Source organism: Glycine max, chromosome 8, assembly GCF_000004515.6.
Source record: "Glycine max cultivar Williams 82 chromosome 8, Glycine_max_v4.0, whole genome shotgun sequence".
Lineage (NCBI taxonomy): Eukaryota > Viridiplantae > Streptophyta > Magnoliopsida > Fabales > Fabaceae > Glycine > Glycine max.
The window spans coordinates 14,401,050-14,415,726 of NC_038244.2; the positions used below are offsets into that span (position 1 = coordinate 14,401,050).

General features: G+C 28.9%; 1 protein-coding gene across 1 annotated transcript; it reads right to left on the reverse strand.

Annotated features, from left to right (window-relative positions):
• Positions 1 to 1,442: 1,442 nt before the first annotated feature.
• On the reverse strand, positions 1,443 to 6,222 carry LOC100787659 (probable protein phosphatase 2C 9). The gene is made up of 5 exons (XM_003531499.5): positions 5,597 to 6,222; positions 4,282 to 4,521; positions 3,692 to 3,968; positions 2,396 to 2,550; positions 1,443 to 1,944 (listed from the first exon to the last, which is right to left on the reverse strand). Exons 1-5 carry the CDS (start codon positions 5,624 to 5,626, stop codon positions 1,804 to 1,806), a joined length of 843 nt encoding a protein of 280 aa, XP_003531547.1. The 5' UTR covers positions 5,627 to 6,222; the 3' UTR covers positions 1,443 to 1,803.
• Between the last annotated feature and the right edge of the window lie 8,455 nt (positions 6,223 to 14,677).

Here is a 14,677-nt window from a genome sequence, read left to right on the forward strand (position 1 = left end):
GTCCATCAGTAAGAACCAGTGAACTACCAATCCATCACAAACTCAAATATTCACAAATAAAATTAGCCTAAAACATGATTTTACACTACCATCGAGTACTTATCCGTGTTATATATAAATTCTTCAAGATTTAGCATGTTCATCCAAACAATAGTTGAAGCAAAACTATCAAGATTTATTTTAATGTGAACCCAAAATCTCACATACGAAATTGGAGGAAGAGAAAAATATGGGAGTCAATCTTAGAAAAATCTTTGAAGTTTGAAGTATAAATATTTATAATGAAAATAGTGTTAAGTATGTTTACAGATATGTTGAGACCAAGTCAAAGATGACAAAGTCAAATATTTATATTTTGGATCAACACTTAATTAATTTAATTATTTAAAAATATTTTCTAAATTAATTAATTAGAAATGTTAACCTTTTAAAATATCAAATAAAATATTCAACATTCCCAACATATTTCCGAAGGTTAAAAAAATGTTTTAAAAATAATAAAATCTTGTGTTCTTATTTGAATAAACTCAATGTAACAAGTTATATAATAAGACATGACACACAATATAAGTATAGCAAGTTAAATAAATCAAAAATATTTTGCATATGTTAGAGGTTTATTGATTACATTATATCCTAACATTTTTTTATTGTTATCGGTTATATGCGCATTTAATATTCATTAATCATTAGTATTCTAGAGATTTTAATAAGATCTCATGCAAGAGACCTTCGACTTATTTATCAAAAGGGGTACAATGTTTCAAGTAATTATCAAAATTGATAGATTTTGAATAAATTATCGAAATGGGTAACTCATCTTTTAAAAACCTACCCATTTCAGTAATTATTACTTAAAAAATAGCATTCATCGATATATACATTATTAAAATTGTCCAACAAATTACCACGCAAAGCTCAGGTTTCTTAGCTAGTTTGATAAATAAGTCAAGAGATCTCACTTGACACTCAAAGGTGCATGTGTCAAATCATATATCACCCATAAATAGGACCTATGACGATTTTCAGAGACAAATTAACATTTTAATGACTTTTAAGTGTAGGAGTCATGGATTGACTTAATTGTATAATTTCCAAAGAAGTTTTAAATTTAAAATCCTAAACAAAAGAATGCATGTTCAGATTTTATTTACATTATAAAAAAAAATACACCAAATAAAACTTCATTTGCATTCAGTTCAAGTAGCTAAATGATTTTTTTTTACTCATAAGCAGTTAAATATAAACGGAAAACAAGATAAAAATAAATTTCAAATATACACCATCCAAAATAATAATAATCAAAGACTATGTTACAAGATATGAAAGTCAATGACTAAAACTAATATTCAACAAAAGTATATAATAATTTATGATTGAATAACGATGTAAAATTAAACTCATAATAATAACTCGGACAGTTGCTCACTGTGTCACTTGAATTGTAGCAGTGGAAAATTAGGCATTCGGGGTAGGACATTTCAAGTAATTCGTAAATTGTGTTTGTAACAAACGCATAACTCATTCAAATGTAAAAGCTATGTCTATGTCCATCTTCACACTGCTCCATGTAATAATGCAAATTACAAAGAAAAATGATGGTAATAATCTACACAAAACAAATCTTGAGATACTAAAATGGCACCATCTAATTTGAAGAACTTCAATTTTACAGAGGAATGAGCAAAACCTATGTTGTAGAAAATGGATTTCACGAGATCTCCAAACAAATGGGAGGGCATATTGATAAAATATATACCAAGAAAATGTAGGGAGTAGTTGTGTTGTGTTGGTTTCCCTTGTTCATCCCTTGAAACGAACTACAATGCACGAAATATCATCCTTACTCTCTCTGTTCAATGACTCGGCAACTAGTTGTTTAGCTGCCTTTTGTGGATCTTTTATCCTTCGTGCAATATCAACTGCCTCTTGGTTTGCCATTACCTGCAATGAATAATCATAATTTAGACTTTAATTTTTATGCAATAAATTCAATCAGAAAAGTTCTATACACTGCAATTGTTTTTTTGATAATTATGTTATTGGTCTAGAGTATTCATCGACTTTGTCGATAACTAATCTTTGTTAGAAAACTCAACTGATCATCTTTAGTAGGATTCTTCCCTCTTAACTACGTTTTTTCCATCCACAAGACTCGAACCCGAAACCTTACTTAAGGAAACCGAGTCCAGTACCACGAGAACTAACGACTTGTTGGTTTTACATTACAATTGTAAAATGCAATAAACTAACCTTACATGATAGTTTGTAATTAGATGACAATATAAAAATTCTTTACATTATCGGTGTCTAGATTATTTAATCAATATTTTAAGAGCACGCATAAATAATTTTAAGAATAATGGACAAAGAGGATATTAGATTGGTGGATAACCTTCCAAAGACCATCACTGGCAAGTATCAAAAGCTCAGCATCTGGGTCAATATCAACATGTCGTATATCAGGATCAGATCGTAAGTGTGATTTTAAATTTTTGTCTCCAAATGCTCGAGAAACTGCAAGCTGCCCATTTACTCTTGCAACGTCTCCTGAAATAACCCCCCCAAAAATGAGCAAATTAGTCCAAATTACACAACACAAACAAAAAGGACTCATTAATGTTGCAAATAATATACTTCTATACTAACATGCCAAAACTTTGGTTTGATTGATGCCTGGTCTTTAACAACTATAAACCCTCCTAAGGGTAGAGTTTCAGTTAGTGAAATTGTTACTTCTAAAACTATCCTAATCTTACTATAAACCTAGAAGTATTTAACACTTTAATTCTTCACATGTAGATGATCTCAAGCAAGGTTTTACAGTCAAGTAGCCTGAAGTTTTAGTGCTAAACTAGATATCACACAACTTATTAAACTTGTGAATTTAAGTTCAGCATTCTGATCGAGCATAGGACACAAAAGTGGGAAGAAACTTGTTCTTGCAGAGAACAAGCAAAAAGCCTTTTGGAAGAGCACAAAGCGCAAGGCTTACAGTCTTGCTTAATCAAGTATCCTAGTCATCAGCACTTTCTTGCACTGAGGGGCAATCTCAACGTCATCAACCAAGTTTAGTTTTTTTTGGTTTCTCACAAGTATTCGAGACATGACACTAAACATAGGCACCTGTCTTAACGAGGATTCTAACATTGATTCACCAACATAGATATTAGCACTTGAAATTGCATTTGTATCTATTATTATGGGTGATGTAGGCATGTAGCTAACAGATATGAACAGTTGCAGTAAAGTCAAAGTCAATGACCTCATGGAAATACATTCATTGTGAAAATTCATAAAAGTGGGACTTTTTTAATCAGAAAAATATATATTATTTTACACCCAAAGTTATAACAGAGATTCAATAATTGACTAGTATTACAAGTTTCCATTAGTATGATTTTATATTTCAATAGTTGCCACTTACCAGAAAAAAGAATGAGATGTGACTAAAATCTTACAATTAGATGTCTAGAGTCTAAAATGTACATTGTTTGCAATTTAGACCATGATTTAAAATATATCACAAACAGTCATTAAATTATTATAACTCATTTCATGCCACTACTTTTGCTATCTATAGTGGGAAATTATTATAAGTCATTTCATGCCACTCATTTTGCTATCTATAGAGGGAAATAATTTAAGCGATATCTCACAGATATTAACTCATTAAGGTTTATTAAAGAACCTGGCATGTTTGAGACAAAGCCGCCTTTGTTCTCAATGATGCCCCTCTCAGTATTGGGCTCATGATCAATAGTCATCTGTTCGGCCACCCCTTTTCTCGACAAAACTGCTCGTGAGTCTCCAACATTTGCTACCCATAACTTCTGATTATCAATAAGAATTGCAGTCACTGCAGTTGATCCTCCTCGCCCCAAATCAGAACTATCAGAAAGAATGGCCTGATCTGTTGTCTCATAGGCTTTAATGATGGAACTGGCTGGATCAGTCCAGAAGTCCTCCTGGAATAACTCATCATATTTAAGAGTACAATTAGTAATTCAAAAATAAAATTATGCCAAGAGGCATTACAAAGATTCAAAAAGAAAATTAGGCCAAATTTCAAGTTTTTCTGACAAGAAAGAGGTTTTACAAATTTCATCAAGACATCAAGCTCAACCAGATTATATTTCATATTGTTAATATTGATCATAAAATAAGAGTATGGGAAGCCAGAAGAAAAAGGGGAAAACTTTGTCCCTTTGTCCAAGGAATCAAATGTGATTAAGGTAATAACCAATACACGATGCTTTCTAGTTTGGTTCAATAACTCACCTCCTTCAAGATATTAGAAAAGAGATGCTTTTGTAAATAGGCAGGCACACTGTCTCCCAAGTGTCCGTCATATATAGCAAAAAGTCCTAACTCTTGCCCTCCAAGCTTGACAATTTTTGCTACATGATAGTCCTCCATTGGGTGGTTTGCTTTCCCTTTAACTAGGCTAAAGCCATACTTAACTGAGCCCTGATGGCTCTTGCCCTTGCCAGAGCCACATGAAGTGCGTCCTCCAACCACCTAAAACTATTAGAGTTAAAATACAATAACAAAAGAATCTACTGTTTAACATAACATAAATGCAATGCAATGCAAGGAACATGGTTGAAATTAAAAAGAAATTTACAAGGACAAAGGCACATGGCTGATTATCAAAGGGAACATAGCATGAATGGCTAAAATGCAAAGCAAGGAAATAGGAAGTTGACAATAAACACAACATTCAGAAATATAACAGAGAAACACACTCTGTACTAGATAATTCCATCTTGTTAAGAAGTGTCAAACTTAAAATGGCACAACCCCAGAATATTAACTACAGTATTTATCAGCACTAACAACCAAAGAAGATAGAAATAAAACATAGTCGATGCTCAAGGTTTTAAAGAATGGTCCACAACTGCAGTTTCAGCTGCATCGTCAAGGTTTTTTTGCTCTCCATGACCCCAATTGTGGCTGTAACAGTTGCATTTCTCTGCAATTCCCCCACAAGATCAAGAATTGTGATGAAAACTGCAACCGTGAGTCCATGACTGTGACATCAATTTAAAACCTTGCTCATAAGTAGACCAAAAACCACTCATGAAGCAACCAAGGGTCAAAAGCAGATTAATCAGACAGCTTTGGTGTTTACAGCAACCATTTGAAATGAACCTTATCTCACAAAATTAGCTTACTGCAAAGTCCAATGCTGAATGCTCAAACAACCTCCAGCACAGTTAAGTACCAAACTCACGATAAGACTCAAGAAACAAGCCAGTATTAGGTTTGTCATTTATATATTTCAGGCCACAGATGAAGTAAAGAACCCCATAGAATAGATGATCATATTAATAAAGCTTCCTTGAAACACCAAACGTATATCATATGCTAAAATCTAGTTATTATCCACGTATGCTCATATCCATGTTACCCCCTATCAGTGTCTGCTACTTTTCTGAGGTTACAGATAAACTTAAAAGTACAGAAACAATCCTTATGTTTCAATTTTCATTATCAATTAAGAAACTGTATATGAAGGTTGATTTCCAAAGACAAAAGTTATATATATATATATATATATATATATATATATAAAGAGGCCAGAAATCCTCACCTGATTGTTGAAGCAGCAGAAACAATCCATGTAAACAATTCAGCCACACGTCAGTCACTTTCCCCCTCTATCACTCAGCATGTAACTCTTGGGCAAATCTTTTCAAAACCGAAAATTTCCACAAAAAACTTGACGTCAGAGAAACCCCAAAACTCTCTTTAAGAACTGTGAATTTATCTGCAAAACATTCCGATCACGGAAGCAAGCAATTCTAACAACCCTCCCCGAAAAGGTGGGGGGCAAAAAAAGGAAATTTCCACCACCCAGATGATCAACAGGCTCAAAAAATTGACAAGCAATCCAAAAATAAAAACTTTTTGGAAGAAAAAGAGAGAAGAGATCGGTATGAAGTGGGTGAATGAAGAGAAGACTAAAAAGGTTATAGCAAAAGCGTCCCTTGTGATAAAGAAAGAGGTTATTAATAAGAAGAGAAGATGGATTTTGTTGAGAAAGTCAGGTCTGCAATGGGTGGCAAAAGGCAGAGGTTGTTGCCCTTATTGACTTTGTAGTTTTGTATTTGTTAGTTTAATTGCATTGCTATGCTGACAGACACGCTTTGTTTGATTTGATTATTACATACAGCTGTTTTGAGGTTTCATAGTTCTTATAAACTCGGGTGGGGTGGGGACTTGTCAGAGACTTCAAAAGTCAGCAAAACTTTATAGCCTCATAAACTCTCTCTCGTGAAGCCCTCTTAGCGGTTAGTGCTAAGGATGCCAATCAAACGGGTCGGATTCCTACAAAAACACACTCTGGGTACGGGTTTGGATATTAATAAATAGGCTGAGTTTTAAATTTTAATATTTTTTTTTATCTTTACATTTTTATCAACTATACTCATACACTCTTTTCTTTTATTTTAATTTACTTATATATTTTTAAATAAATTATACATTAGCTTTTAATTTAAATAATATATAAGAATCACAAAAAAAATTAAAAATTCAATTATATTTTTAGTTAAATATTTTTTTTAGTTTATTATTTAATTATTTAACTATTAAGCTAATTGATTCATATTTTAAAAGTTATATCACATGAAACTATAACCTGGTCAATTAATATTATTACAGGCATCTAAATCATCTTGGATATCATTGAGAAGTGGCTCACATGATGATGATAGGTGAAGGAAGATTTTTCCTATCATCAAAAGTTATCGATTAGTTGTAAAAATTTTAAAACTATGTATTGTTAGCAAGTTACTTGGTGAAAAAAATGATATTTCATCTTTTTGTAATTTTATCGTTTAACCTTATCAATTACTGCTTTGTATGTCATTACTTTTTCCCTTCCTGGTTCTAATTCCTTTTGTTTGGTAAAGATGCAAAAAGATGAGGAAATTTAATAAGAAGTTTGATCAGAAAAGCAACTAAGGACATCAATTATTCAGAAAGATGAAGGGATTTGATGACTTTAATTTGAGTTCCATTCACAAAAGGTATTAAAAGTTAAGGGTACAAACAATGTTTAGAGGACATATATTAGCACAAGCTCTCAAATGTTCTAAACAAAAATTAAAAGTGAACATAAAGTGTGATGATAATGAATCCCTTGATAAAATAGTTGATTTGAAACTATTTCACGTGCAAAAAATAAAGAATAAATTAAACAAGATTGATATAAGTAGTGCATAATTTTCATTTTAATATTTTTTAAGTGTATCCTTGTAAAAAATTTCAATTTTGATTTTTCATTTTTATTAAATCATTAATTAAAATATTAAATTTTACCTCAAATTAAAAAAAATCATAATCTTCATTTGGGTGTTTGCGGGTATGTAGCACTTGATTTGTTTAATATTAGGAAAATTTAAACAATGAATTTGATTTATAAATGACAATTTGTGACTTTTTAAAAATTTTGAATGGGATCAAAGCACAAAAAAGGTCAAGTGCTGAAAAAGAAACTATCAAACAATTGTTTTTGGAGGGTGAAACTAGTATCTCATGTCTATAAATAATTGAAAAAGAACAAAAGAAAATTTTAAAATAAAACAAAAATTATCATTAAAAATTCAGCATGATGAAATAAAGAAAAAAATTAATAGAATAGTGGTATAATAGTTATTTTTTTACTATCTCGGACCATAATGTACTAAATATTCATTATGTATAATAAATATAAAATATCTATAAAGTATGCAATAATAAAATAATTAGGATTTTTAATAATATTGTCTTCTTTAAGTTAATAAAAAAATAATAAAAATAATAATATATGAAAAAAAACATGTAATAATATATTTATATTAAAAAAGGGTAACACTTATCAATAATGTTTTATGGATAACTAATATTTATATTAATTAAATGATAAAATATAAAATTTGGATCATATAATAATATTTTTAGAATAAAAATTATTTATAAATCAATTATAGACTAATAAATTTCAAATATAACAAGTAATGAAATAAAAATTAAAAATAATTATATTAATAATTAATAAAAGAATCCCATAACATTGATAGATAATATTCAATTTAAGTCATAATAAGGTTAACTAATTCAAAACTTCAACAATATCACATAATTTAAATTAATATTTTTAAAATTATTAAATATCATTTAAAAATAAAATTTTAATTTCTGCATTAAATCATTTTAAATATATTAATTATCAACACACAAAATTCAATTACATATAAACATAGTATTCATGATAACAAAATGGATACTTAAATTTAAATATTTATAAATTTATATTTGTTATATTTGTTTAGTTATACATTTCATATAAATATTACATCACTACTATTAATTGGAAAAAAAATTAATTTCATTAGGCTTAAAAAATTTTAGACAACAACTCCTCAATTAAAAATATAATTAGTTATCTTTCTCAATTTTAGTATAATTATATTTAATATGGTATTAAATATTTTAAAAAAATGAATTTTATTAATGTACATATTTTATATAAATATTATATACGAACATAAAAATATATAATTTAATCAAATTCGCATCGTAAAAGTTTAAAATCTAGTTTTTTTTAATGTCCCAATTGTTATTTAATGACTCTCTTTTGATGTCTTAGTTTTCAATAAATTTTAATTAATGAAAGAATATGTGTTAGGAGGAGTGTAATAGAGTGTATTGTTAGAATTTTTCTTAAAACAAAGACATTTAGTCATCTAGTTTAGTAAAATCCATAATTTTGATCCTTTCATCAAATTCAAAAAAATTATGTGTTGATCGATAATAAATTAACTTAATATGACTCAAATTTAATGATATGACACAATATAATTTATTTAATCTATGTCATGATCAATGTTAATCTTTTAACCGTCAACGCCGTGAGTTTGAAGGAATAACCAAAACTGTAGATTTTACAAAAATAAGGGACTAAATGTCTCTATTTTAAAATGGATGACTAAAATTACAATTTTTTTAAAATAAGGGAACTAAATATCTCTAGTTTAAAATAGGAGATTAAAATTATGAATTTTTTAAAAATAGAGAAACAAAAATTACATTTAAAACAAAAAATATAATGGTAGTGAATACAAGTATGGATGATATTCATCCTCATTTCCATCCCCGCTTAAAAAGCTTGAGTAATATCTATACATGTATCCATATCCGATCAAAGCGGATATTTTTCATCAAAGTCGAGACGGGTTTGGGATGATACCCGTGAGTACGTGATTGTTTGTCATGCCTAATTGGTTTTCATTCTAAAAAAAATCTCTTTTTCTATCTTCCTATTCATTCTCTCAATTTCTCCTTTAAGGATAAAGAGCTATTATACCAAAAGATTAACAAACATAAATTTATTTTATAAAACCCTTTAATTTTTTAAACTCGATTAAGCAAGCAATATAAGATTAGTAATATGATTATGTTCGAAAAAATTAACTAAAAAGCTAGCAAGAAGCTGAAAACTGAAAAGATAGTTGATAACTGAAAGTCAAAAAGTTATCTTATTAAATTATAAGTGTTCGGTGAGACTAGATGTTGAAAAGTGTAAAATAACAGAAAAATAATAAAATCATAATTTTTTAAAAAAATATAACAAGGAAAATGAATAAATATAATGAGGATAAAAGTGAAAGAAAAATATAAAAGCCAACTGAAATATCTTATCGAACATGATCTATATCTATTGATTCGGTAAGCTACTTAACTTTGATGAGATTTAATTTTTATGCAATGTAAAGAGTTTGTAAACTACCAAACAAATGTTGGCACAAGTAATAGCGACTTATTTCTCTTAACCAAGTGGTTTAAAGTTTTAATTTTGGTTGGTCCTTTGAGTATGAAATAAATCACATTGAAAGAAAAATATTTATCTTAGCTTCTAGTGAAAGTTACTTCGTACCAATATCATTTTTAGAAAAAAAAAGTTTGTAAATTGTCGATCTATTAAAAAAATATAATAAATATGATTTTTGAAGTGATTTTAATAAATGTAAAAAAATTTATTGTATTTGACGATTTTTTATTGAATAAATGTCAAAAAAAATTATATTATTAGTATATGTAGATTATTTTCTATTTTTATAATAATTAACTTAAAAACTATATTAATGATAATTTTTTATTAGTTAAAAGTGTAAAATATTTTTTACTGAAAATTAACGTACACAAAATTTAAATTCACATGAAATAGCGTGATTTTGATACTTAAATTTGTTAGTATTTTCTTATATGGTAAGTATATAATGTACTAGCCGAAAAAAAAAATGGTAAGTATAGTAATATAATAAGACTTTTTTCGTTTGGAGAGAAAGAGAAGGAAAATGAAATGAAATGAATAATAAAATGAGGTTGAACTCATACTTTTACATTTTACTTTAATTTAAAATTTTTATTTTCTTTATTTTTTATTGATAAATATTAATTATCAATTTGTTAATTTTTATTGGGAAAAAAATCAAACTCATCACCTATTTCTTTTTTCCTTTAACTTTTTACCACCCAGCCAATTTTATTTTTTCTACCAATAAAGGAGAATTGGATCTGCATTAAATAAGTCAACCCCGCAGGTTAGATTTTTCAGCCAAGACATAAACTTAGAGCATAGAAACGTACAATGAGCAATTGAAGACAAAAAAGGGTCATGGGTTTAATCTTAAGAAATTTTTTGAAACAAGACATTAAATGCCAAATGTAAGAGTGAAGAACTCAGAAGTTGCTACTATAGTAATACACTACTTTGAAGACAAGGAATCTCGTGGGACTGAGCTCAGGTTTAATTTTAGATCAAGTTAAGAAAGTTAGGGCGGATCATAGCATAATAGACAAATAAATGTCTCAGAAAGTCAGAAACAATCCTGCTCAATTTTTTTTGTTTTTTGTTCTAAAATTACACTGCTGGTCCACCCGTAGTAAAAGCTGAATGGTCAAATTACAATAGCAGAGTTGTTTGTTTGGTCTATCATGTGGCCCTGCTGCAGCAGCATGTCCTCCTAGGTCACTCTCACCCAAAATTGTGGGATTTCACTTTGAATTTAAACTTCAAACCAGAAAAAAAATAAATTAAAATCAGTTCAAGAGAAAAAATTGAAAAAAATAATATTTGAATTAAAGTAGAGAAAAAAGTACGAAATTTACATTATTTTTTAAAAATTATTCAAGAATAGTAATTCCTTCCCCACGATCAAATAAGCACTTAATTGCTTTACTAAATTCATTGTTAAAATTTGAGTTATTCTGTGTTTGCAATAAAAAAAAATAGTGTACAATAGTCACATAGAAAATAAAACTTATGACTTGATATAGAATATTCAAGTTTTCTATTACAAAGTAGACATTAGTGGGTTTTTTCTCTCACACATATTTTTTTTAAAGGAAACTTTATTTGAAATACAATGGAACACTAGTCCATCATGTTATAATAAGAAATAAAAATAATTTTATGCAATAATACAATAAGAATTGTGATAAAATTGTTGATTTAGCAATTGCCTTGAAAGTAATATATAATAAGTTTGTTAAAATTTTTTTAACTAAATTAATTAAGTAGAGTGCATAAAAAATTATAAATCTTTTGATATTTGTCTTTCATTTCTACATATAAAAAAATTTATTAACTATAATCATAATTAACTTAAAAAGTCATATTTACATAATATTTTATCAGTTGGCAATATAAAAAGTTTTATGTGTATAAAAATTAAATTTTATTCTTTTCTTGTTAACATAATGTTTGATATTTTTTCTTTTTATTTCATTTAAGTAGTAATAGATTTTGTCCCTTTAAATTATATATATATATATATATATATATATATATATATATATATATATATATATATGAAGAAAATCTTGTTAGAAGAAAACAATTCATCTTCGAGTATCTTTTAATCTATCAAAAGAGATTAGTATCAATAAAATGTTTGGAAGTTTCTTTGTAATCTTATATTAAGGATATAGTTTCTTAATAAATTGTGCGGTCCATTAGATTAAAGAGTTAATCTATAACTATTGACAAACCAAATAATCTTATGGTGTCATTTTTCTTTCGGATATTTTTATCCCTAATTATTATAAACAACTATAACATTTTATTTTAACTTCCAATAATAATAATATTTTTTTGAACAAATTACATTTAACTACATATATAAATAACTTTAAGTCTAAACACGGATTACACTTTATAATATATATATATATTTAACAAGCATGCACGGGACACACAAAATTTGCCAATAAAAAAGGATATTCAACATCTCACCAGAGACACTGTTGTAAACTTGAAATTACTTGATGAAGGTTAACAATAAACAATTGAAAAATGGATAAGGAAAAAGACCTTCAGTTGGAAAAGAAAAAAGAAAAAGCAAGTAGTATATGATAGTGGATGTGCTTATTATTACAAACTTGAAAGGGTCAACTCCCCTGAAGTGCCACTGCATGCATTCGTCTGTGCAGTGTTTGGTGGAAGGAATAGCATAAATCCAGCCAAGTCAAATCCCATTCCATTCAGATTTGATAGCACAAAAGAAAAGGAAAAAGAAAAGCTGTCCTTACTAATTTTTTTTTAACGTTGGCATCGTCACCATCTATGAAGCACGGACACCCCAGTCCTTTATCATGTCTGGTGTTCGACACGTGCCCGTGTCAGCGTACGACACCGACACGATACCCGCACTACGTTCTATATTTTGGACATTACATGTATCCATGTGTCCGTATTCGTATCGTATCCGATGTTCGTGTCGGTGTCGGTACTTTATAGGTCACCATGAGAACCAACATCCCACGAATTCACAGCGTGCTAACAAACAGTCACCTAGGTGTACGAGGTGGGTTTTTGCCACGTGTACACCCCTGTGCTAATGTCCCCTTAGTCCTTCTTCCTCCCCTGTTTCTGTTGCTCTGTTACTCAAGAACAGAGCAACTTCCCCTGCTTCTGCATGAATGAGTGGACAACGGTAAAAATCTTCCACTTGATGGATTTTGTTGTCAATTAGCCTAAGCCTCACATGGATGCTGAAACCACATTAGAAGTGAAGCTTCTTTGTTACGATCATGATCTTTGATATTATGGACACCTTCTAATACATTCCTTCGAAACACATGCTACTTTGGAATTGGTTTAAATTTATGAAAAATTATAAAGTCAAAAGAAAAAAAAACAATAAATATGATATAAGATTTACTAAATTTTATCATTTTTGATAAATTTCAACCGATAAAAAAATGTTGTAGAATATATATTAAAAAGTGTGTTCTTAATATTTCTTATATTATAATTAAAATTACAGAAAAGACTCTTTTCTTAATTTATAACTATTATAAAGAAAATAATTTTATTTGATGTTATTTTTCTTTTTGACATTGTTATTCTATATTATTATAATTCACCACAACAATTTATTTTTAACTTTCAAAACAAGTTACATCTAATTACATGTATGGATAACTTTCAAGCCCAAGAGTAAAGTGTCTTTTTTTTTTTTCCAGTTAAAATAAAGTCGATTATGTATTTAATCAAAATACACTCATAGAATAGCATCATAAAACGGCTTCGTTTTTCCTTTTTATCCGAAGACTTCTTTCTTCTTTTTTGCATTTTCAGCACATCTCTCCCATGCAGATGGTTATAGAGAACTAAGTCTCAATTCAATCTAAGAAGTAAAGTTATACTTATGATTCAACTTTTCAATTCGTGCTATAAATTCTCCATCGATAACTATAATTTTTTTAATACCTAATTTGTCCCTGGCAAATTAGTTTGCCCATGAAACAAGTCGTCCAAGAAGTACTCGTATGTTTTAATTGGATTTGAATTATACCCAATTTGTAACGGTATGTCAAGCATGGGCTGCTTAACCACTTTAGGCTTCTTTTGTAAACTATTTAATAAAAGGAGGTTATTTTCAAACTATTTACTAAGGGATTAAATATACCTTCTTCATCTTAGATATATCATCGATATCTTTCTCCTCATCCTACGAGTTCTCAACATATGAATTAAATATCATATAATCATCATGATCAAAATCTTCATCTAAATTTGTTGTAAATCTTTGAACTTTTGATTCATTGACAGCTATATTATTCCCACATGATAATAGCGAATTTGTCACATTCAATGCAGGAGCACTGGTAACTACAAGTGTAGCAACCCATTGCGTAAAGTTGGTTAAGTACACACGTTGGCAAAAATCTGATCAAAAGTGGTTACGCCATTGTAAGTGTAGCAACCCATTGCACAAAGCTATGCCACATGTCATCTTTCCGTTGAATTGCGCTTTGGTGCAATGTAAATAAAAATAGACCTCCCGGTAAATAATTTGAAAACAACCCCTTTTAGTAAATAGTTTGCAAAAGAAGCCTCCAGTGATGCGTTTGCCGTCAAGCATGTGCATTAATCAAATAGCCTCAATCTGACTTCAAGGCTGAATTTCACCATTGAAATGTACAAATTGACCCTCTTTAGATTTCACAATAATTCTCTCTCACGACCATTAATTTGCTATAGATTACGTGTCTTATATTTTAAGCAACAAGTGCATTGGCACGTAAAGTTAGATCGCTTGCTTTAATCACGAATGGATTTATTTACTTCATTTAGACAAGGATACAAATAAATCACAAAAAAAAAAAAATACTTTTTTAA